The following is a 24,689-nucleotide window of genomic DNA, read 5'->3' as shown; positions in this document are numbered from 1 at the left end:
TTATTTTGGTTAGGTCAGGGTGTGACATGGGGGATTTATGTGTTTTTTTCTTGTCTAGGGGATTTGTATGTTTATGGAGTGTTGTCTAGTCTAGGTGTTTGTATGTCTATGGTTGCCTAGATTGGTTCTCAATTAGAGGTAGCTGTTTATCATTGTCTCTGATTGGGAACCATATTTAGGCAGCCATATTCTTTAGGGATTTTCATGGGTTATTGTCTATATGTAGTTGCCTGTTGTCTGCACTTGTTTAATATATAGCTTCACGTTCGTTTGTTGTTTTGCATAGTTTGTTAAGTGTTCTTCGTTTCGTTAATAAATAGAAGAATGTTTTCTTATCACGCTGCGCCTTGGTCCTCTCTCTTCATCAAACGACGAACGTGACAGAATAACCCCCACAACCGGACCAAGCAGCGTGAAAGGAAGGAACAGCGCTTTGTGGAGCATGGACTTGGGAGGAAATATTAGACGCAAGGGACCATGGGAACAGCCGGGTGATATTCGCCGCCCAAGGCAGAGCTGGAGGCAGCGAAAGCGAAGGCGGCATTATGAGGACTAGCGCGGCAGCGCGGTGGAAGCTGAGAGGCAGCCCCAACATTTCTTGGGGGGAGGGACACGGGGAGTGTGGCGAGTTCAGGTAGGAGACCTGCGCCAACTGAACGTGCTTACCGTGAGGAGCGAAGATGGAACCAGAGCCAGTCGGGGTGGAATTGGAGTGAGCAAGGGAGTGAAGCAGAGACTGTGAAGGAATTAATGGGGAAATTGGAGGAGTGAAATGAGGGAGTGCTGGTGTTGGTGCTGAGGCACGACATCCGCCCGACGGAGCGGTTCTGGGATTTGATGTTACCTGAGTCGCCCTCCATACTCGTCCTGAGGTGCGTGCTAACCGTCTGGTAATGACTGCCAGTCCGCACGCAACCAGGCCCCGTTCGCCTCCCTAGTCTGCACCTCCTGTGGCAGCCACACGTACTAGCTCTCCTGTGGCAGCCCACGCACCAGCTCTCCTGTGGCAGCCCCTCGCACCAGTTCCCGGTGCCAGCGCCACGAACCAGGCCTCCAGTTCCAGCGCCCCGCACTCGCCTTGAGGTGCGTGTCCCAGCCCAGTACCACCAGTGCCAACACCACGCACCAGGCTTCCTGTGCGTCTCCAGGGTCCAGTACTCTCCTATCCCTGCCCACGCACTCGCCTTGAGGTGCGTGTCCCAGCCCGGTACGACCAGTTCGGCACCACGCACCAGACTTATAGTGCGCCTCGGCAGTCTAGTATGCCTGTTCCTTCTCCCCGCACTCGCCTTGAGGTGCGTGTCCCAGCCCGGTACTACCAGTTCCGGCACCACGGCACCAGGCCTACTGGTGCGCCTCCAGGCTCCAGTATGCCCTGTTCTGCTCCCCGCACTAGCCTTGAGGTGCATGTTCCCAGCTCGGTACCACCAGTTTCCGGCCACGCACCAGGCCTACTGTGGCCCTCCAGGGTCCAGTATGCCTGTTCCTGCTCCGTCTGTACAGCCGCCGCCTGAGCTGCCCGTCTGTCTGAGCCGCTAGAGCCGCCCGTCAATCAGGAGCCGCTAAGAGCCGTCCATGGAGTCAGGAGCCCGCCAGTAGCCGGCCCCGCCAGTCAGGACCGCCAGAGCCGCCCCAGTCAGGAGCGCGAGAGCCGCCCACCAGTCAGGCAGCAGCAGAGCCGCCGCCAGTCAGGAGCCGAGACCGCCCCAGTCAGGAGCCGCCAGAGCCGCCCGCAGTAGGAGCCGCCAGGCCCGCGAGTCAGGAGCCGCCAGAGCCGCCCGCCAGTCAGAGCCGCCAGAGCCGCCCGCCAGTCAGGAGCCGCCAGAGCCGCCCGTCAGTCAGGAGCTGCCAGAGCCGCCCGCCAGTCCGGAGTCTGCCTTTCGTCCGGAGCTGCCCGTCAGTCCGGAGCTGCCCCTTAGTCCTGAGCTACCCTCAGTCCTAGTTACCCTCAGTCTGAGCTGTCCCTTCAGTCCGTTCTGCCCCGTCAGTCCGGAGCTGCCCCTCAGTCCTGAGTTACCCCTCAGTCCCTGAGCTGTCCCTCAAGTCCGGAGCTGCCTTCAGTCCGGAGCTGCCCTTCAGTCCTGAGCTACCCTCAGTCCGGAGCTACCCTCAGTCGGAGCTACCGCCTCAGTCCCGGAGCTACCCTCAGTCCGGAGCTACCCTCAGTCCGGATGCCTCAGTCCGGCGCTGGCCTTTTCAGTCCGGAGCTGCTTTCAGTCCTGAGCTACCCCTCAGTCTGAGCCTACCTCAGTCCTGAGCTGCCCTCAGTCGCAGGCGCCCTCCGCCCAGTGGCGCTCTCTACAATGGTCTTCAGTCTTCAGCTCCAAGGCGCCACCAAAGCGGGTAACTATGGTGGAGTGGGGTCACGTCCCGCACCCGAGCCGCCGCCGTAAGAAGCCCACCCGGACCTCCCTTCTGTGTCAGGTTTTGCGGCCGGAGTGCACCTTTGGGGAGGGGTACTGTCACGCCCTGGCTTAGTTATCTTTGTTTTCTTTATTATTTTTGGTTAGGTCAGGGGGATTTATGTGTTTTGTCTTGTCTAGGGTTTTGTATGTTTATGGAGTGTTGCTAGTCTAGGTGTTTGTATGTCTATGGTTGTCTAGATTGGTTTCTCAATTAGAAGCAGCTGTTTTATCATTGTCTCTGATTGGGAACCTTATTTAGGCAGCCATATTCTTTAGGGATTTCATGGGTTATTGTCTATATGTAAGTTGCCCTGTGTCTTGTTTAATATATAGCTTCACGTTCGTTTGTTGTTTTGCATAGTTTGTTTAAGTGTTCTTCGTTTCGTTAAATAAATAGAAGAATGTATTCTTATCACGCTGCGCCTTGGTCCTCTCTCTTCATCCAAACGACGAACGTGACACTTGACTAACTTGTACCCCGCACGGTACGGTACCCTCTGTATATAACCTTGTTATTGTTAAATAAAGGTTAAATTGAAGAAAAAAATATATGTTTTTTGTTACTTGTTATTTTTGACTTTAGTTAAATTTAGTAAATATTTTCTTAACTCTATTTCTTGAAACTGCATCGTTGGTTAAGGGTTGTAAGTAAGCATTTCACGGTAAGGTTGTATTCCGCACATGTGACAAATAAAATTTGATTTGATCATTTGATTAACTTATCTAAGATACAGTATATAGTGTTTTATTTTTCATTAATATTTACAAATGTACGATTTTTTTCTCACTTTGACATTCAGAGTATTTTGTGTAGATCGGTGACAAGAAATGACAATTCAATCCATTTGTCACGACCGTTATATGACGATGAGTGGACCAGGCGCAGCGTGAAAGAAAGCTTCTTTTAATCTTCTTTTAATGAAGAAAAACAAACACTTACTAACTACACAAAAAACAAACGATCGTGAAGCTAAAACGAACTAAGTGCACACATGCAACATAGAACAAGACAATTACCCACAATCACCTAAAGCCTATGGCTGCCTTAAATATGGCTCCCAATCAGAGACACAAATAAACAGCTGTCTGATTGAGAACCAAACCAGGCAACCATAGCCTTACCTAAACCTCTCTACTGACACAACCCCATACACTTACAAAACCCCCTAAACAATAACACACACCCTAAACTAGACAAACACACACAACATCCCATGTCACACACCTACCTAACTAACCTAATAAAGAAAATCAATATAACAGAGGCCAGGGTGTGACAGTACCCCCCCCCCCCCCCCAAAGGTGCGGACTCCGGCCGCAAAACCTGACACAGAAGGGGAGGGTCCGGGTGGGCCTTCCTATGGCGGCGGCTCGGGTGCGGGACGTGGACCCCCCTCCACCATAGTCACTATCCGCTTTGGTGGCGCCTCTGGAACGGCGAGTCCCGGACTGAATACCATCCCAGAGGGCACCACTGGACGGAGGGGCAGCTCCGGACTGAGGGGCAGCTCCGGACTGAGGGGCAGCTCCGGACTGAGGGGCAGCTCCGGACTGAGGGGCAGCTCCGGACTGAGGGGCAGCTCATGACTGGCAGATGGCTCTGGCGGATCCTGGCATTCATTTCAATTGGGCACAAAATAATCTGAAACACACCCAAAACAAACAGCAAATGCATCCCAAAGAATTCACTAGCTTGATGTAGTCATTGCATACTATGAATATGGTACCAAATACTTAACTTTTTACTACATTAATACACATATAATTTCATTTTTATCCTACAGAAAAGATAGAACAAATGTTATGGTTAAACTCAAATATACTGATGAATAAAAAAACATTCTTAATGTCTTTATTTTATAATATTTATTAATGATATTATGAATAGAAACAGAGGAGTTGTCACATACGCAGTTATCAAAAATATGGGAATATCTGCTCAATCCAAATTTACAAGCAATTGATTGCAGCATTACCACAAAAATGGAGGCAAGTGGAAAAGGGAGAAGGTAGGGAACTTGTTTGCCTGCCATATTTTGAAGATACAAATTGGCTGAAAGGAATTGGCATAAATAGAAAAATATACCAGTTTCATCTGAGGACGAAAATGTCCACAGCTGCGCCATACAGGTTGCAAAGTAAATGGGAGGAGATTTTCTATGTACCAGATCCATTGCACATGGTTTATGAACTGGTACAAAAACTACACTTGACTCAACACTTAGAATTTTTCAATTTAAAAGATTATATAAAATTCTTGCCACCAACAGAATGCTATATATATGGGGCATACAACAATCTCAGCTCTGTAGATTTTGCTGCGAAAAAACAGAATCAATAGATCATTTATTCTGGTATTCCCCTATGTAGCTTGTTTCTGGTCACAGGTTCAGTAATTGTAACGGCAGCCTTCCCTCTCTTCACTAGAAGAGAGGGTGTAACAGGGATCGGACCAACACGCAGCGTAGCCAGTGCTCAACATGTTTAATAACACGATAAACAGTGAACACTTAACACGATACAAAATAACCAAATGTGGTAAACCGATACAGCCCTATCTGGTGCAGAGAAACACAAAGACAGGAAACAACACCCACAAACAAGCCAACCTATATAGATTCCCATCACAGAGGACAACACAAAACACTGCCTCTGATTGAGAACCATATTAGGCCAAACATAGAAAACAGACAAACTAGACACACAACATAGAATGCCACCCAACTCACGTCCTGACAACACTAAAACAAGCAAAAACACACAAGAACTATGGTCAGAACGTGGACAGTCCCCCTCCTGAGGTGCGGACTCCGAACGCACCCCCTAAAACTCTAGGGGAGGGTCTGGGTGGGCATCTGTCCGCCGTGGCGGCTCCGGCGCTGGACGAGGACACCACTCCACCATTGTCTTGTCCCCTCCTTAGCATCTTTGAGTGGCGAACCTCGCCGACACCTTGGCCTAGGAACCTCACAAAGGGCCCCCAGACTGAGGAGACAGCTCCGAACCGAGAGGTAGCTTAGGACAGAAAGGTAGCTCAGGACAGAGGTAGCTCAGGACAGAGAGATAGCTCGGACGAATGGCAGCTCGGACTGAGTGGCAGCTCCGGACTGAGTGGCAAGCTCCGGACTGGTGGCAGCTCATGACTGGATGGCAGCTCATGACTGGAGGGCAGCCATGACTGGAGGGCAGCTTGACTGGAGGGCAAGCTCATGACTGGAGGGCAGCTCATGACTGGAGGGCAGCTCATGACTGGAGGGCAGCTCATGACTGGAAGGCAGCTCATGACTGGGAAGGCAGCTCATGACTGGGGGGCCGGCTCTGGCGGCTCAGCTCCTGACTGGGCCGGCTCTGGCAGTCCTGACTGGCTGGCGGCTCTGGCAGCTCCTGACTGGCTGGCGGCTCTGGCAGCTCCTGACTGGGCTGGCGCTCTGGCAGCTCCTGACTGGCTGGCGGCTCTGGCAGCTCCTGACTGGCTGGCGGCTCTGGCAGCTCCCTGACTGGCTGGCGGCTGCTGGCAGCTCCTGACTGGCTGGCGGCTCTGGCACTCCGAGGGCTGCGTTCTGGCAGCTCCTGGACTGCTGGCGGCTCGGTGGCAGCTCCTGACTGGCTGCGCTCTGGCGCCCTGACTGCTGCGGCCTGCGCTCGCTGTGGCTCCTGGAGTCCTGGCTGGGGGCGGCTCTGGCAGCTCCTGACGGACGGCGCTCTAATGGCTCGGACAGACGGGCGGCTCTGACGGCGGACAACGGGCGCAGCTCAGATGGCGCTGGGCAGACGGATGGCTCAGTGCGCTGGGCAGACGGATGGCTCAGATGGCGCTGGGCAGACAGATGGCTTAGAGCGCGGGTAGCAGGCAGCTCAGACAGCGCTGGGTAGGCAGGCAGCTCAGACGGCGCTGGGTAGGCAGCAGCTCAGACGCGCGGCTGGCTAGGCAGGCAGCTCAACGGCGCTGGGCAGGCAGGCAGCTCAGACGCGCTGGGCAGGCAGGCAGCTCAGACGGCGCGGCAGCAGCAGCTCAGACCTGTGAGCGCACAGTAGGCCTGGTGCGTGTTGCCGGAACTGGTGTACCGGTTTGTAGACACGCACCTCAAGGCTAGTGCGGGAGCAGGAACAGGGCACACTGGACTCTCGAGGCGCACTATACACCTGTTGCGTGGTACCGTCACTGGGTACGCTGAGGGCACGCACCTCAGGCGAGTGCGGGGAGAAGGAACAGTGCGTACAGGGCTCTGGATACGCACAGTAAGCTTGGTGCGTGGTGCCGGAACTGGTGGTACGGTCTGGAGACACGCACCACAGGGAGAGTGCGTGGAGGAGGAACAGAGTTCTGGAGACGCACAGGAAGCCTGGTGCGTGTTGGCACTGGTGTTACTGGCTGGGCGAGGAGGTGGCGCCGGATATACGGACCGTGAAGGCGTACAGGAGCTCTTAAGCACCGAGCCTGCCCAACCTACCTGGTTTAATGCTCCCCGTAGCCAGGCCAGTGCGGCGAGGCGGAATAGCCCGCACTGGGCTGTGCTGGCGAACCGGGGAGACCATGCGTAAGGCTGGTGCCATGTACACCGGCCCGAGGAGACGTACTGGAGACCAGATATGTTGGGCCGGCTTCATGGCACCTGGCTCGATGCCCACTCTAACCCGGCCGATACGTGGAGCTGGGATGTACCGCACCGGGCTATACATACGTACAGGAGACACCGTGCGCCTTTCCGCACAACACGGTGTCTGCCCGTACTCTCGCTCTCCACGGCAAGCCCGGGAAGTTGGCACAGGTCTCCTACCTGACTTCGCCACACTCCCCTTTAACCACCCCCCCCCCCAATACATTTTTGGGGTTTCTTCTCGGGCTTCCTGGCCAGCCGTGTTCCCTCATAACACCGGTTCCCCTTCGCGGCTGCTTCCGCTCTCCTAGCTGCCTCCACCTGTTCCCATGGAAGGCGATCCTTACCAGCCAGGATCTCCTCCCATGTGTAGCAACCCTTTCCGTCCAACACCTCTTCCCAAGTCCATTCCTCCTGGTACCCCTGCTGCTGCTGCTGCCGCTGCTGCCCCCTCATTTTTTTAAATGAATGAATTTAAGTGACTTAGTCCCAATACTTTTGGTCCCCTAAAATGAGGGGACTATGTACAAAAGGTGCTGTCATTTCTAAATGGCTCACCCGATATGGATCAAAATACCCTCAAATTAAAGCTGACAGTCTGCACTTTAACATCATAGTCATTGTTTGATTTCAAATCCACACTTCCAGAGTATAGAGCCAAAAGAAGAAAAAAATACTTCACTGTCCCAATAATTACGGAGGCACTGTATATAGAAGTCGAGGGCCCCCTCCCCACGACTTGTGGGGGCTGTGAGGGTGTGTGCTACGCCAGTGATAGGGGGGCAGGAGGGGTACAGTCTCTCGGCAGGGATGAGGGGAATGGTGGGGTTGAGGGGAGGTGAGTACGGCAATGCCCCACACAAAGGCAGCCCTGAAATAGCCCCTCACACAATGAAACCTGCCACTCTGTCTATGAGATAATGTCTAATTGAAAACACTGCAGCCATTGTGCTCCTGTCACCGGCTTTATTGTCCAGATAGCCCTCCCCCACCTCTCTTTTTCCATTGACGCGGCACGATTGTTCCCTGCCATTGTGGCACCCGCACCCTACTCTCTTTCTCTCTCCCTCTCTCCGTATTGTTATAATTTCATTACTCTGCTTCTCCTTTCGCTCCCCTGCAGATCTTTTGTTCGACACATTTAGGCACTTCATTTGGAATCACTGCCAGTGTGTATGTGTGTGTATACAGTATGTGTGCTAAACAGCTGTCAGTTTCATGAGATAAAACAGGAAGTAAATCATCTGAAGAGATATGTCTCATTTTGTAACATCATGGGATGCTATAAAGCTATATATACCTGCAGATGTCAAGAGAAAATGTAGGAAAACATTTTTTTGTATTGAAATCACATGGTAGTTATGAAGAGATAAGTAGTAGAATCTATTCACAAGTGAATCAACAAACCTTGTTTGAACACAGTAAACCACATCAGTGGTCACCAACTTCACTAACTCTGGTCCAGAAGAGCTACTGTGTCTGTGCTGCCCTTCATCCCAGCAAAGCACTAATACATGAGATTCAATAAAATATCAAGACCTTGATAAATTGATAATCAAGATTCGATAAAGCATCATAAGTAGCTGAATCAGGTAGCCTGTGTTAATATGATTCCTGCAGCCTATTTTCCCAAAACCCTGGGGTAACTTTCCAACGCCTCTGGTACAGGTTTGGCCTCAACACCCTGCCACTGTAGATCAGATCCTGTGTGTTACAGCCAAAGAGTCACACAATGAAAAATTCCTGCACATTTCCTCATTTTCACAAACCCTATTTCAAACAAAAAGGCCTTACCGGACCTGCGTATTATTCACAGTGTTAATTGGGGGGAAAATAAGTGTGTATTGTGCATTGCGACGGCCCTGTGAAAACAAGATAAGAGCCTTATGAACAGGTCCAAGCCGATGGCCATTCAATGGATTGTTTGATAGAAAGAGTGTGAACAAGTTGAAAACAGGTTATTTTCACTTTTTGCTATGACCAAGTCTGTCTGCCTGAGGTGAACGGTCTGGAAGTCCCCCAGGTCTGTTCTGAGAGCTTCTCCTGGATGCTGTCAGAGATGGTGACAGATGGCTGTTTGACACAAAACATCCCTGCATAGGTCAAAGGTCATACATATACCTGTACATTTGATTGACTTGATTGATTGGCAGGAAAAAAACATACAGAGTCATCCAAGGTACAGTATTTACAAATTTTCTCAATTAATTATTGTCACTCCATCATGCTAAGCACTAGCTAATTGGATGTTGTTTAACGTTACACACTTACACACATTCTCCCTTTCTCTCTCTCTCACACACACACAAACATGTGCATGCACACGCTCGCAAGAACGCACACACACACCACAGATTTCTGTGAGGAATAACGCAGCCCCCCCTGAAGACAGAGATGGCTGTCTCTTTCTGCTGACACTGTCACCATGCAGTAACCAGACACAGTAAGCACTATTTGCATTACCACAAGCTATCGCTAGCTGCAGCTGCTGCTCCAGTTTGATTTAGGAATGGATAATAGCAGTCTGGTTAGATTCATTTTAATGCTTTCTTTGTGAGGAACATATTCAATTTCCATTACGAAGACATATCAATACATTTACTTCCTACTTTCTTTTTTTGTTTCTGCATGTGTTCACACAAACCCTCTGTATTTAGAAGAATTGGGGTGGCAGCATCATGATATGGGTATGGTTGTCACCGGCAGGGACTGGGGAGTTTGTCAGGATGGAAAGAAATATGAAAAGAGCAAAGCCCAGATAAAAAGTTAGAAGGAACCCTGCCTCAGTCTTCTGAATACATAACCTTGGGATAGAGTTGAATTATTTTTATGCCAAAAACACAGCAGAATGTCTTTCCAATAGGTGTTGAGTGGTCCTGAGTGGTCCAGTCTCAGTCGGACTTAAATTTTCTACCAACTAAGATTCTAAGTTGGTAGAATCTTATTAAAATGATTCATAGCTGTAGGCTACCAAAGTAGCTTCCACCAAGTATTAACTCTGGCGTGCGAAAACATACGCAATAAAGACATCTTCGTAATCCCTTTTTACATTTAATTTGAAGGCAGCAAAATGTGAAGACTGTGCTAGGGGTGTGTACCCTCGCACATTAACTTGGTATCGGTACCCCTGTATATAGCCTCGTAATGTTACTTTCTTTTTACTTTACTTTATTTAGCAAATATTTTCTTAAATCTTATTTTTCTTAAAACTGCATTGTTGGTTAAGGGCTTGTAAATAAGCATTTCACGGTAAGGTCTACACATGCACCTACATTCGGTGCATGTGACAAATAAAATGTTATTTGATTTGGGTAGACTTTCAATATGCTAACTGTATGTTCATACAGTAAGTTAAAGGCAAAACATTTTTCAATTTCAATGTGTGCTTTTTGGGGGGCCAGTGACTGATGTCATGAGGCTGACACATTTCTGTGTAATTGATTTCCTTCCTTTTCCACTTGTAAGTCCAAATACATAATACCACCCACCCACCCTATACACACATAAACACACAAAAACCCAAAGAAAGTACCCTGAATAAAAAAATATATAAACCAACCAACCAAACATCTCTGTTTTGAATAAACAAACATGCCTATAATAACAATGTATCAAGTAGCTCTTGGTTCTATTCTTTCCTAGTCTCTCAGTCCAGGTCATGATATGATGCTATCAATGGGTGCTGGCTTTACAGGGACACACAGACTAACAAACAAACTACCCTGAGAATCAGAATAGGTACCAAGGCCACCCAGAGTTTGAATACATCTGCCTTGATGTTATGTATTTGAACTTTCGGCATAACATTTATTCATGGAGTTTTGATACAGGCCATAGAGCGCAGAGGTTGAAAGAAATCAACCACACAAGAGTCAGTGCCCCAAAGCATGTTCAATGAGGGTGCTATGAATAGACAGACAGAATGAGAGAGCGGGAGGTGGGCAGGATACAGACCCACACCTGGCAGAGCCAGGTCGAGGTAGGAGAGGGGTCAGGTGTCTTAGGGATGGTCAGACGGATGAGAAGGGGGAGAAAAGACAGACACATACACACAGCAACAGGAAGTGGTCTCTGGAGAGAGGGGGGTTGGTTATCTGACCCAGGCACTGTTTCCTTTGTCTGAAAGGGGGGAGACACAGGAAAGACTGGGGAAAGACGGATGAGATGTAGGCCTACGTATGTATAAGTGTGTGACTGTGTGTGTGTGTCTGGTGAAGACCTTTATTGTTGAAAGAGCAACAAAATAACTTCAATTGGCTTACTATGTAGAGAAATCCTCTAGTAAAACTTGTTTGCTAGAACTGCACCAGTGCGACGGTCAATTGCCAACGTCTGTAGTCTCACTGTTCTCAGTTGGACTTAAGAATGTGTGGGAGGCGTGGCATTGAGTCAGCTCATTCCTCCTCATAGCACAATGAGGGTCATCTGGCACTTGACAACGATGCATGTTGCCACAAGCTGTGGCACCCCTTCCTTTTAAGATGAGGTGCAGGGATCCCGTCCTGTAAGACGACACCTCAGCCCTCGCTGCCGAGGCTACTTACTCCTTTTCTTTCTCCCACTTGTGGACTCCGGTCTGTCTTCGGCTGCTCGTTACCATCACACTTCCTCCACAGATAGCAAGCTGGCCCAGTGTTGTATGTTTATATTATTGTAAACTGCAGAATTAAAGGAAAGGCTCACACATCTGGAATGTTATATTGTTTTGTGCATCTATGAGTGATGTTCTATCTTTTACCTGGGTCATTTCATATTTTCATATGCATCTGAGTTATTGGAGAAGAGCAGGCAGAAATCCGGCCGGTATGACGTAGCACTGTGATAAAGTCGCCCGCACTACACTGGAAGTTAATAGGAATACAACGTTTAGATCGCGAAAACGTCTAGCATACATGTCAGATTTCAATACTGGTCGATGTCATTACTCGGGAAGAAGTCTTCTCTCGAATGAGCCATTGATCATATTTTTGCGATAGTTCTACCTCGAGAAATGTGTCATTTAACAGAGGGTGTAGCACATTTTTCCTACTTGTCTGCTTCTTTAGTCCAGGGTGCATTGTATGGTACTGTTGCCAGAGATATTATACAAAGGAGATAGGAAGCAAATGAATGAAGGAACGTCACACGGTTTCTAAGCTGATCGTCACGCAATCGCTTTCAATCAGTGTACATGTCTAGAAACACGCCTATTTTCCTCAAAAGTACGTAATGTCACAATTCCAAAACTACACGATATTACAGATAGCAAGATAATCTCACGCCTCTGAAAAGATTTGTAATGTTGTACTTCTTGTTGATGAAATTTGTGCTAATGTTGGGTTTTTGAGCTAGCGCCCAATTGACTCCCATTCACTCCACGAAGGAGGGCGCAATTGGTCCCAGAATTGTCCAGAATGCACCACGATGCCCATTGACCTAACATGGGCAACGTTTCCCATCTCCTCAAAAGTATCTACCGTTGTAAATGCCAGACTACACTCTGTGAGGCACATCGATCTGCAGGTTGAACATGGTGAAATTGTAGACTCCTAAATTGATAGTAGTTTGTTTAGGCGATTTTACAGCTAACTACTTTGCATGCTGATATTGTATTTGGGATTGTGTGTAGCTACGTTTGCTAGCTACCTAGTGAGCCCATAGAGTGCATTGCATTGTGGATTTTGTAGCTGCAACAGATTTCCACAATGATTTTTCATATTGCTACCAAAATGAAACATTTGTTCACAAATAATATTGTTCTCATGTGTTATTTAACACGGTCAATTAAAGGAATGAGTGGTTTTGGGTGGATTTTTCCTTTAAGGCTGGCCTTCCTGACCTACTCAAGATCATGTGTTACAGGTATATTGTACACAACAGTGAAATGGCCAAGTCGTGCTTTATATAATAGTATATTAAAATGTATGGGAATACTTTGGCCATTTACGGTAAGATGCATGGTAATGATGATTGACATAATGGCAGTCAGCACTGTCATGTTTCTCACGTTGCAAGCAACATTTCCTGGATTCTCAAAATGAAATGAGAAAAAGTATTGCATCCCTGTTGAAAAATGTATCCATACATTTATGCGAGCTTCATTGAAATACTGTATGGGCATATCACCTCCTGGTGGACCACCGACATATTGTCACAGTCCAGAAATACAGTGTACACTTTCCTAATATTGAGTTGTACCCCCTTTTGCCCTGAGAAAAGTCTTCATTCGTCGGGGCATGTACTCTATAAGGTGTCGAAAGCATTCCACAGAGATGCTGGCCCATGTTGACTCCAATGCCTCCCACAGTTGTGTCAAGTTGGCTGGATGTCCTTCGGGTGGTGGACCATTCTTGATAAGCACAGGAAACTGTAGCATGAAAAACACAGCAGCATTGCAGTTGATACACTCAAACCGGTGTGCCTGGTACCAACTACCATAACCCATTCAAAGGCACTTAAATATTTTCTCTTGCTCATTCAACCTCTGAACGGCTCATATTCCCACACCATGTCTCAAGGCCTAAACAATTTTTATTCAACCCGTCTCCTCCCCTTCATCTACACTGATTGAAGTGGATTTAACAAGTGACATTAATAAGTGATCACAGCTTTCATCTGGATTCCTCTGGTCAACCTAAATAATGGAAAGAGCAGGTGTTCCTAATGTTTTGTACACTTAGTGTATGTGGCTATGAAAGTCAATATTGCTGGAGAAGAAAATACATCTAGATGCATATCTCAATCAGTAGCCCATGCAACCCAACAGCTGAACTTATTTCTATGTTGTTTTTTGCAAAACAGTTACAGGTTAACTATGTTCCCACTGAGAAACTAAAGAGTAATTGGTTGAGTAGATATTTCAGATAACAAAACATTTATTACAGAGGAATAGTTGGCAAAAATAAACAATTACATTATCCATGTAACACGAACACCATTGAGCTTCAATATTGTTAGCAAAAAATCTAACGTTTAAAAAAAACTACCAAAAAGGAGGAAGAAATATCCTAGAAAATGTATGTTGGCTGGAGATGGATGGACTTGGTCCTGTTGGGTTGAGTTAGGTGGCTACACTCTGTAGCAGGGTGATGTTATCTCCTTTCAGCATGATCCTCCCTGAGAGAGATACAGGGAGGAATTGAGAGAAGTGAGGATAGATGGAGAGACTGGTGATAAGCCAGTGACACTTCAGCCAACAGTCATGATGACCAGACTGGTTGATAGGACACACTTGCTCAGACTGCCAACAAAGGAAAGTTGTATGATCATCAACAAGATATGAGAAGTAACTAGAGAAAAGAGAAAGGTATTAAACAAAAAAAAGTATACAGCTTTTTTATTAAGTCCTTACTCAACTACTGTTTTTTGTCAATCCGGTGGCCTTAATAGGCCCTATAAGACAAGCGTCGCCTATCTGGTACGGAGTGTCAACAACGGCATGCTATTAGTCCAACGTGCAGGACAGGGCTGCTTACCATGAGTTGGTCACAGACTAGTCTTAAGGGCTATCCTTCCTAATCTTATCTCGTTGACTTCAATATTGAATAGTTCATTTTAATGGCAGTGCTGTCTGTTAAACACCTGCATTTGATTGGCTCTGGGCAATGACGTAGATATTGCGTTTCCCCTCAGAAGAGGCATTTGCTTGTTTTGTCCGCATCACTTTTCTTAAGGCGGGTCGGCCAGCGTTTTAGTAGCCTATCCACCTAGCTTGTTCCAAGTCGGACAAATGTCCAGGGTCCGGTTTCCCAGAAGCATCAAGAGGCCAAATTCACCAAACTATAGTTATTAAACGTGCATTTGAAAATTATCTAAATCTAATGCCTAAAATATAAATACAGTAGGCTATAGGCCCATTTCAATCATATTGAAATACATTTCATGTTCAATAAATGTAGTTATATTTTTCTACTTTTAGGCTACGGTCTGTAATTTGTCTCAATATATTTCATGATGTGACGCCTAACGTGCGCAATCATGTGCCAAATGAGTAATTTTGTGCATTTTTAATCGGGTAAGCATTAGAATAAGCCGCCTCTATTTGCAGCTGTAGGTGGAAATACCGCTCCAGGAGCTGATCCATCGTCATTATTTTGAAATAATTATAATGTTAAGGCAAGATTTGAATTGGGAACACTGATCCGAGGGCAGCACTGCCTTTCTTTTGATCCTATAAGTATTGACACACGCTCCAACAAAGCACTTAGTGACTGTTCTCCCGTGTGGTGTTTTGGGAAAGGCATGTTACATATTTGGCCTTTGTAAGGAAAGGTGCATCATTAAAACTCATGTTTTTCAGTCACATGCAAAAGTACAGTGAAATGCTTTTGTTGCAAGCCCTAAACCCAACAATGCAGTAATCATTAACAATGAAATACAAAAAATAACAAGGCAGAACAAAAAAAGAAGCCTAAATTATATATTGGGAAACTGGGCCCAGAAACAACCCGTTTGGAAAAATCAACTTGAACGTCCCTCCAACTGGTAATAACTAGTGGGACACTCGCCTATAGTCGCTGAGCTCCGACCTCTCCCACATGCTGAACCCTGACTTCACAGACTAGCGCCTCGATTCCACCGACAGCATTATTGCATTTTGGTACACAAGAAGTACATTCATTTCCAAAGGAATGCTGCGTTGGCCTTGCAACATTGCAGAGGCAGTTGCAGTGCGTTGTGTGGTGCATACATTGGATTTATCAAATGTATGCGTCAAACTGTATGCGTAGACAGCTTGACAGAAATGGTAGCAGAAGGTGAATATTGAAGTTTTGTTGCACACATATCCAGATGATGCTGCGTACCATTTTGCGTAATGACGCTGTAGGTGTGATTGAGGCATAAGGCAATATACTCAATAACAGCATTTACATTTAATTTAACTAGACAAGTCAGATAAGAACAAATTCTTATTTACAATGACGGCCTACCCCGGCCAAACCCTCCCCTAACCCGGACAACGCTGGTGCAATTGTGCTCCGCCCTATGGGACTCCCAATCACGACTGGTTGTGATAGAGCCCGGGATTGAACCCAGGTCTGTAGTGACGCCTCTTGCACTGTAGCCTTAGACCGCTGAGCCACTCGGGAGGCAACAAAACATTTTTTAATATGGTTTTTGAAAACGATCATTTGTTTTCAAAACACACACAACTTGTTCCCAGCTTACAATTAGTATTTTTCCAAGTTTCCCACTTGTTATGAATGCAGCATCACAGCCACGTGCACACACACGCTGACTTACCCAAGGGCTTCCTGTTCTTGGTCTTCATGTGAACCTCCTCAGCATCATCCAGAACCAGGTTCATGTATTCATCAAAGCCCTGAGAGAGAGAGGTTTGTTGCTTTCAACTACACATCTTGCTAGGTGTCAGCAGCCCTGGTGTAGTTTCAGGTGCTTTGGCTAAGAGAATAAAGGAGGAAATACCGAAGGATGATCACTTACGATGATGCAGCCTTCTATCCGCATGTTCACCTGTTCATACAGCCACACCTGGATACGAGAGCGCTGCAGGGAGATGAGGGAGAGAGGCTGTGATTATATTTGAGGAGATTGCTAGCTAGATAACTTGGCTAGGTAATGTATTATAAAAGCATGAAGTCTATCACATTTGCAACTCGCAAGAACCACAACCATCAGATCATGTGACAAATGCAGAAAATATGAAAGGATGAAACTTACGTTCTGTAGATACCTGAAAATAAGGTTCTGGTGGACATGGGGTCAAGGAAATGTGTCAAACATTTAGTTAGCAAACTGGCTGATTTGACTGCACATGTTTTCTGGAGTTACTGTTAGCTAGCTAACGTAACATAATAGAGCACGCATCATGGGTTACACTATTTGTGTTACTGGACAAGCTAACCGCTTTCAGAAATATGCAATTAACCTTAATCAAACCAATGTTTAGCTGCAGAAAAGTAATTGTAGGTAGCTAACTACTACTAATAGTAGGTAGCTAACACGGAATGAAACGCAGCCTAGGGCAAAATATTGTACTAAGTTTTTCATTAAGAAAGGATACAATTGGCTGCACCATAACCTTCTGGACTTTCTGTCCTTGTCCCCTGTACGCCATCCTCGTTATGGGTTTTAGCTTTGTGGGTTTACGCTTTGTTGTCCTAAAAACAATTGTCAAAACGTTTCACTCGAAGGAAGACAAGGAACTCGAAATCTTCACGTTGTGGTTCTTCAATGGCGCGCTTCCTGCTTCCCGCGTGCGCAAGCAAAGAGTTGACTCTCCTCAAAGTTGCAGCGCCCCTATAGGCGGGAGGCAGTTACCACAGAACTGTGTTGAATGGGAACGCTACTCCTCCGCTGTTCATTAGGAACGTATTGCCACCTCTTCTTCCTCATGAGGCTCAATAGATGTTGCATGGACCCCCAGATCCTCAAGAGGTTCTACAGTTGCACCATCGAGAGTATATCGACTGGCTACATCAACGTCTGGTACGGAAACTGCACCGCCCTCGACTGCAAAGCTCTGCAGAAGGTGGTGCGAACGACTCAGTATATCACTGGGGCGATCTTCCTGCCACCCATGAACTCTATATCAGGCGGTGTCAGAGGATGGCTCGGAACATTTCCAGACTTCAGCCACCCAAACCATGGACTTTTCTCTCTGTTAACGTCCGGCAAGTGGTACCGGAGCAACAGGCTCCGAGACAGCTTCTGTCCCCAAACCATAGGACTACTGAATAATCAAATGGCTAACTCGACGATCTGCACGAACTCTGCAAACTCACAGGACTATCCACACACTCACTACCACGGACTCTGGATTAAAACCGAATTACAATAAAATGCATAATTTTATTTATTGGATCGAAAATTAAACGTTTAGTTTACCAATAAAATGGTCCGACTGTGAAGTCGACATACTCAGTATTCATATCCTGAAATAAAGTAATTCTCACTACAATATATTTTAATAGAAAGTTAGTAAAATTAGATAAAATGTTGGTATCATGGAAAGGACAACGCCTGTCTATTTGTGGAAAAATCACCCTGATTAATGATTTAGTCATATCCCAGTTTACCTATTTACTTATGGCCCTGCCTAAACCAAACGACTTGTTTTTTAAATTATATGAGCACAAATATTCCACTATTTGGAGCGGCAAACCAGACAAAATTAACCGGTCCTATTTATATAATGAGTATGAATTCAGAGGGCATAAATGATTAAATATTAAAGCGTTGGACCTCTCACTGAAGGCTTCAGTCATACAAAAACGATTAGTAAGAATGGTTCACCCCGTGTTCAAGAATGGCCTTTCCCCCTTCATTCAGATTACAACCTCTCACTTTCAGTTACAGTGCCTTCAGAAAGTATTCAGTCCCCTTTACTTTTTCCACATTTTGTTAAGTTACAGCCTTATTCTAAAATGGATTACATAGAATAATGTCCTCAGCAATCTACACACAATACCCCATAATAACAAAATGAAAACAGTTTTTTAGATTTTTTTTCAAATGTATTAAAAATAAAATACAGAAATACCTTATTTACACAAGTGTTCAGTCCCTTTGCTATGAGTCTCGAAATTGAGCTCAGGTGAATCCTGCTTCCACTGATCATCCTTGAGCTGTTTTTACAACTTGATTGGAGTCCACCTATTGATTGGACATGATTTCGAAAGGCACACCACTGTCTATATAAGGTCCCACAGTTGACAGTGCATGTCAGAGCAATAACCAAGCCATGAGGTCGAAGGAATTGTCTGTAGAGTGGTGAGGCACAGATTTGGGGAAGGGTACCAAAACGTTTCTGCAGCATTGAAAGTCCCCAAGAACACAGTGGCCTCCATCATTCTCAAATGGAAGATGTTTGGAACCACCAAGACTCTTCCTAGAGCTGGCTGTCCAACCAAACTGAGCAATTGGGGTCAGGGAGGTGATCAAGAACATGATGGTCACTTTGACAAAGCTCTAGAGTTGCTCTGTGGAGATGGGAGAATCTTCTAGAAGGACAACCATCTCTGCAGCACTCCACCAATCAGGCCATTATGGTAGAGTGGCCAGATGGAAGCCACTTCTCAGTAAAAGGCACATGACAGCCCGCTTGGAGTTTACCAAAAGGCACCTAAAGACTCTCAGACAATGCGAAACAAGATTGTCTGGTCTGATGAATCCAAGATTGAACTCTTTGGCCTGAATGCCAAGCGTCATGTCTGGAGGAAACCTGGCACCATCCCTACGGTGAAGCATGGTGGTGACAGCATCATGCTGTGGGGATGTTTTTCAGTGGCAGGGACTGGGAGACTAGTCAGGATTGAGGCAAAGATGAACGCCGCAAAGTACAGAGAGATCCTTGATGAATACCTGCTCCAGGACTTCCGACTGGGGCGAAGGCTCCACTTCCAACAGGCCAATGACCCTAAGGACGCAGCCAATACAACGCAGAAGTGGATTTGGGACAAGTTTCTGAACGTCTTTGAGTGGCCCAGCCAGAGCCCGGACTTGAACCTGATCAAACATCTCTGGAGAGACCTGAAAATAGCTGTGCAGCAACGCTCCCATCTAACCTTACAAAGCTTGAAAGGATCTTCAGAGAAGAATGGGAGAAACTCCCCAAATACAGGTTCGCCAAGCTTGTAGCGTCATACCCAAGAAGACTTGATGCTTTAATCACTACCAAAGGTGCTTCAACAAAGTACTGAGTAAAGGGTATACATACTTAAGTAAATGTGATTTCAGTTTTATTTTTATAAATGAGAAAATATTCATAAACTTATTTTTGACTTGTCATTATGAGGTATTGTGTGTGTGTGTGTGTGTAGATTGATGAGGGGAAAACATTATTTAATACATTTTAGAATAACGCTGTAACATAACAAAGGTCAAGGGGTCTGAATACTTTCTGCAGGCACTGTATTTGAAAATTAAATCATCTCCGAAATATCGCCATAGAAAGCTAGTTGCAATTTCACGTTAATCCACCAGAAATTACAGAACAAATATTATGGTTAAACTCAAATATACTAATTGATCAAATAAAAAGTTATATATTTTTTTTACTGTAGTCTTTGTAAAACATATCAGTAGGACTGGTGAAGTTATGTCACATGCAGTTAACAAAAATATGGAAATGCCTGCTCTGTCAAATTACAACCAATTGATTGCAGCATTACTGCAAAAATGAAGGCAAGGGAAAGGTAAGAAATCCTGCATTAAAGACCAATTGGTTAACGATTGTGTTAAAGTATTCCAGTTTAATTTAAGGACCAAAAAACTGACTGCTGTGCCATACAGGTTGCAAAATAGTTGGGAGGAGATTTCCCATGTACCGATTCCATGGCACATGGTTTATGAACTGATACACAAAATGACGCCGGATTCAAAACTTACGTTTTTCAATTTAAATCATCAAATTATTGCAACCAAAATGTTATATATGGGGGATACAACCATCCTTTGAAGATTTTGCTGCGTAGAGACAGAATCATGAGATCACTTGTTTTGGTACTGCCCATATGTAGCTTATTTTTCTCTATTATTGTTCAGGAATGGCCAAAAAATGCAACATTTACTTGGAGCTAACTCTACAAATAGCAATGCTGGGTGATTTTTGAAAAGTCATAGTCAAATCAATCAATACATTTTGTGCTAAGAGTTATCTTTAATTTACAATATGTAGAAACTATGAGAATAGAAAGGTTCAGAACTTGTGTGTAACAGCACAGTGGGAAAATATGTCAGCTCGAACTCAACTGGTGTCACGCCCTGGCCTTAGTTATCTTTGTTTTCTGTAATATTTTGGTTAGGTCAGGGTGTGACAGGGGGGATGTTTGTGTATAGTTGTCTCGTCTGGGGTGGTTGTATGGTATAGGGGGTTTTGGTAGAGTGTATGGGTTTGTGTTGAGTGTAGGTGTCTAGGTAAGTCTATGGTTGCCTGAATGGTTCTCAATCAGAGACAGCTGTCATTCATTGTCTCTGATTGGGAGCCATATTTAAGGCAGCCATAGGCAGTAGGCTTTTGTGGGTAATTGATATGTTTAACGTTTGTAGCTTGTGTATGCACTTACGTTTGTAGCTTCACGTTTGTTGTTTTGTAAAAGTGTTCATTTTTCGTGTTTCATCTTCAAAAATAAAAGAAGATGTATTTCTCTCACGCTGCGCCTTGGTCCACTCTTCCTCAAAGTTACGACGATCGTGACAACTGGATGGTCTTCAGAAATAGATTGGAGGGGTTGAGGGTAGCTGAAGGCTGGGAATAAAAACAAACAAAAGACAACTCATGTAACATATTCTCTTTGTAAAATGTATATAGTATGTACAGTACCAGTCAAGTTTGGACACCTACTCATTCAAGGGTTTTTCTTTATTTTTACTATTTTCTACATTGTAGAATAATAGTGAAGATATCAAATCTATGAAATAACACATATGGAGTCATGTAGTACATAAAGTGGTAAACAAACCTAAATCTAGTTTAGGTTCTTCAAAGAAGCCACCCTTTGCCTTTGACAGCTTTGCACACTCTTGGTCTTCTCTCAACCAGCTTCATGAGGAATGCTTTTCCAACAGTCTTGAAGGAGTTCACACATGCTGAGCACTTGTTGGCTGCTTTTCCTTTTCTCTGTGGCCCAAACCATCTCAATTGGGTTGAGGTCGGGTGATTGTGGAGGGCAGGTCATCTGATGCAGCACTCCATCACTCTCCTTCTTGGTCGAATAGCCCTTACACAGCCTGGAGGTGTGTTTTGGGTCATTGTCCTGTTGAAAAACAAATGATAGTCCCACTAAGTGCAAACCAGATTGGATGGTGTATCGCTGCAGAATGCTGTGGTAGCCATGCTGGTTAACTGTGCCTTGAATTCTAAATAAATCACCTACAGTCACCAGCAAAGAACCCCAACACCATCACACCTCCTCCTCCAGGCTTCACGGTGGGAACCACGCATACGGAGATCATCCGTTCACCTACTCTGCGTCTCACAAAGACACACGGTTGGACCAATAATCTCAATTTTGGATTTTCACTGGTCTATTGTCCATTGCTCGTGTTTCTTGGCCCAAGCAAGACTCTTCTTCTTATTGGTGTCCTTTTAGTAGTGGTTTCTTTGGACCAATTCGACTATGAAGGCTTGATTCACGCAGTCTCCTCTGACTAGTTGATATCTTACTTGATCTCTGTGACGCATTTATTTGGGCTGCAATTTCTAAGGCTGTTAACTCGAATGAACTTATCCTCTTCCTTTCCTGTCGCGGTCCTCATGAGAGCCAGTTTCATCATAGCGCTTGATGGGTTTTGTGACTGCACTTGAAGAAACGTTAAGTTTTTTTGAAATTTTCCTGATTGACTGACCTTCATGTCTGTAAAGTAATAATGGACTGTCGTTTATCTTTGCTTATTTGAGCTGTTCTTGAAATAATATGGACTTGGTCTTTTACCAAATCTTTTACCAAATCTTCTGTATACCACCCCTACCTTGTCAGAAGACAATTGATTGGCTCAAATGCATTAAAAAGGAAATACATTCCACAAATTAACTTTAAACACGGCACACCTGTTATTTGAAATGCATTCCAGGTGACTACCTCAAAGCTGGTTGAGAGAATGCCAAGAGTGTGCAAACCTTGTCATCAAGGCAAACGGTGGCTACTTTGAAGAATCTCAAATATAAAATATATTTTGATTTGTTTAACACTTTTTTGTTACTACATGATTCAATATGTGTTATTTCATAGTTTTGGTGTCTTCACTATTATTCTACAATGTAGAAAATAGTGAAAATAAAGAAAAACCCTTGAATGAATAGGTGTCCAAACTTTTGACTGGTACTGTATAAGCTGGAAGTGTCACGTTCTGACCATAGTTCTTGTGTGTTGTGCTTGTTTTAGTGTTGGTCAGGACGTGAGCTGGATGGGCATTCTATGTTGTGTGTCTAGTTTGTCTGTTTCTGTGTTCGGCCTAATATGGTTCTCAATCAGAGGCAGCTGTCAATCGTTGTCCCTGATTGGGAATCATATATAGGTGGCTTGTTTTGTGTTGGGGATTTGTGGGTAGTTGTTTCCTGTCTTTGTGTTTTCTATGCACCAGCTAGGACTGTATCGGTTTGCCACATTTATTATTTTGTATTTGTTAAGTGTTCACGTTTATCGTTCGTATTAAACATGTTGAGCACTGGCTACGCTGCGTGTTGGTCTGATCCCTGTTAYACCCCCTCTTCTAGTGAAGAGAGGGAAGGCTGCCGTTACAGAACCACCCACCAATCTCGGACCAAGCAGCGTAGCAATGGGCAGCAGCGACAGCAGCAGCGGTACCAGGAGGAATGGACATGGGAGGAAATTCTGGACGGTAAAGGACCCTGGGCAGAGCCAGAGGAGTGTCGCYGCCCCAAAGMGGAGCTGGAGGCAGCAAAAGCGGAGAGRCGGCATTATGAGRCGCTAGCAAGGCAGAGCGGCTGGAAGCCCGAGAGGCTCACCCMAAAATKTCTTGGGGGGGWGGYTAAARGGGAGTGTGGCGAAGTCAGGTAGGAGACCTGCACCAACTTCCCGGGCTTACCGTGGAGAGCGAGAGTACGGGCAGACACCGTGTTGTGCGGAAGAGCGCACGGAGTCTCCTGTACGTGTGCTTAGCCCGGTGCGGTACATTCCAGCTCCACGTATCGGCCGGGCTAGAGTGGGCATCGAGCCAGGTGCCATGAAGCCGGCTCAACACATCTGGTCTCCAGTGCGTCTCCTCGGGCCGGTGTACATGGCACCAGCCTTACGTRTGGTGTCCCCGGTTCGCCAGCACAGCCCAGTGCGGGCTATTCCACCTCGCCGCACTGGCCTGGCTACGGGGAGCATTAAACCAGGTAAGGTTGGGCAGGCTCGGTGCTTAAGAGCTCCTGTACGCCGTCACGGTCCGGTATATCCGGCGCCACCTTCCCGCCCCAGCCCAGTACCACCAGTGCCTACACCACGCACCAGGCTTCCTGTGCGTCTCCAGAACTCTTTTCCTCCTCCACGCACTCTCCCTATGGTGCGTGTCTCCAGCCCAGTACCTCCAGTGCCGTTACCACGCACCAGGCCTACTGTGCGCCTCAGCAGGTCAGAGTCGGCTGCCTGCCCAGCGCCGTCTGAGCTGCCTGCCTGCCCAGCGCCGTCTGAGCAGCCTGTCTGCCCAGCGCCGTCTGAGCTGCCTGTCTGCCCAGCGCCGTCTGAGCTGCCTGTCTGCCCAGCGCCATCTGAGCCATCCGTCTTTATTTACTGTGTAGAGCTCAAGTTTAAGTGGTGGCCAAGGCAACGCAGATTTTAACCTCTACTTTATTCTATTAGAACCAAATATAACCAAGCTGCACAACTCATCTGTAGGAGTAGCAGACAATGTATGTATGTGGAGGGATGGGTAGGCTGCTTGTCAGGCTTCGTGTGGTCCCATGGCCAGGTCGCATACACAATTCCAGTAGTTAAATTAATAAGAAACTGAAAATACTAAACTATCATAATTTTCCATATTGTTTGCGAGACTTGTGTGTTAGCAGATTGTAAGTGTTGGTTGGGTCTTGCATTTCAATGGTCCATGACATACTTTAGTGTGTAAGAATGTGGGTGCAAGCCTCTGAGCAGTTAACTGATTAATTAATGGCAACACTTTCCTTGACACCCAGCATCATAACACTTTATGACACTGTCATAACCATGTCATAATGTCATAACACCTGACATAATTTGTCATAACCTGTCAAAATATGGTCATAACACTGTCATGACAAATA

The 24,689-nt window shown here is 45.9% G+C and overlaps 1 protein-coding gene across 1 annotated transcript; it reads right to left on the bottom strand.

Moving 5' to 3' along the window:
* Positions 1 to 13,839: 13,839 nt before the first annotated feature.
* Positions 13,840 to 17,216, bottom strand: snrpe (small nuclear ribonucleoprotein polypeptide E). Its single transcript, XM_023996509.2, has 5 exons — positions 17,007 to 17,216; positions 16,664 to 16,690; positions 16,427 to 16,489; positions 16,226 to 16,304; positions 13,840 to 14,098 (listed from the first exon to the last, which is right to left on the bottom strand). Exons 1-5 carry the CDS (start codon positions 17,058 to 17,060, stop codon positions 14,043 to 14,045), a joined length of 279 nt encoding a protein of 92 aa, XP_023852277.1. The 5' UTR covers positions 17,061 to 17,216; the 3' UTR covers positions 13,840 to 14,042.
* Positions 17,217 to 24,689: the final 7,473 nt, after the last annotated feature.

The sequence above is a fragment of the Salvelinus sp. IW2-2015 genome, linkage group LG11, assembly GCF_002910315.2.
Source record: "Salvelinus sp. IW2-2015 linkage group LG11, ASM291031v2, whole genome shotgun sequence".
Taxonomy (NCBI): Eukaryota; Metazoa; Chordata; class Actinopteri; order Salmoniformes; family Salmonidae; genus Salvelinus; species Salvelinus sp. IW2-2015.
This window is presented reverse-complemented; position numbering and strand designations above follow the sequence as displayed.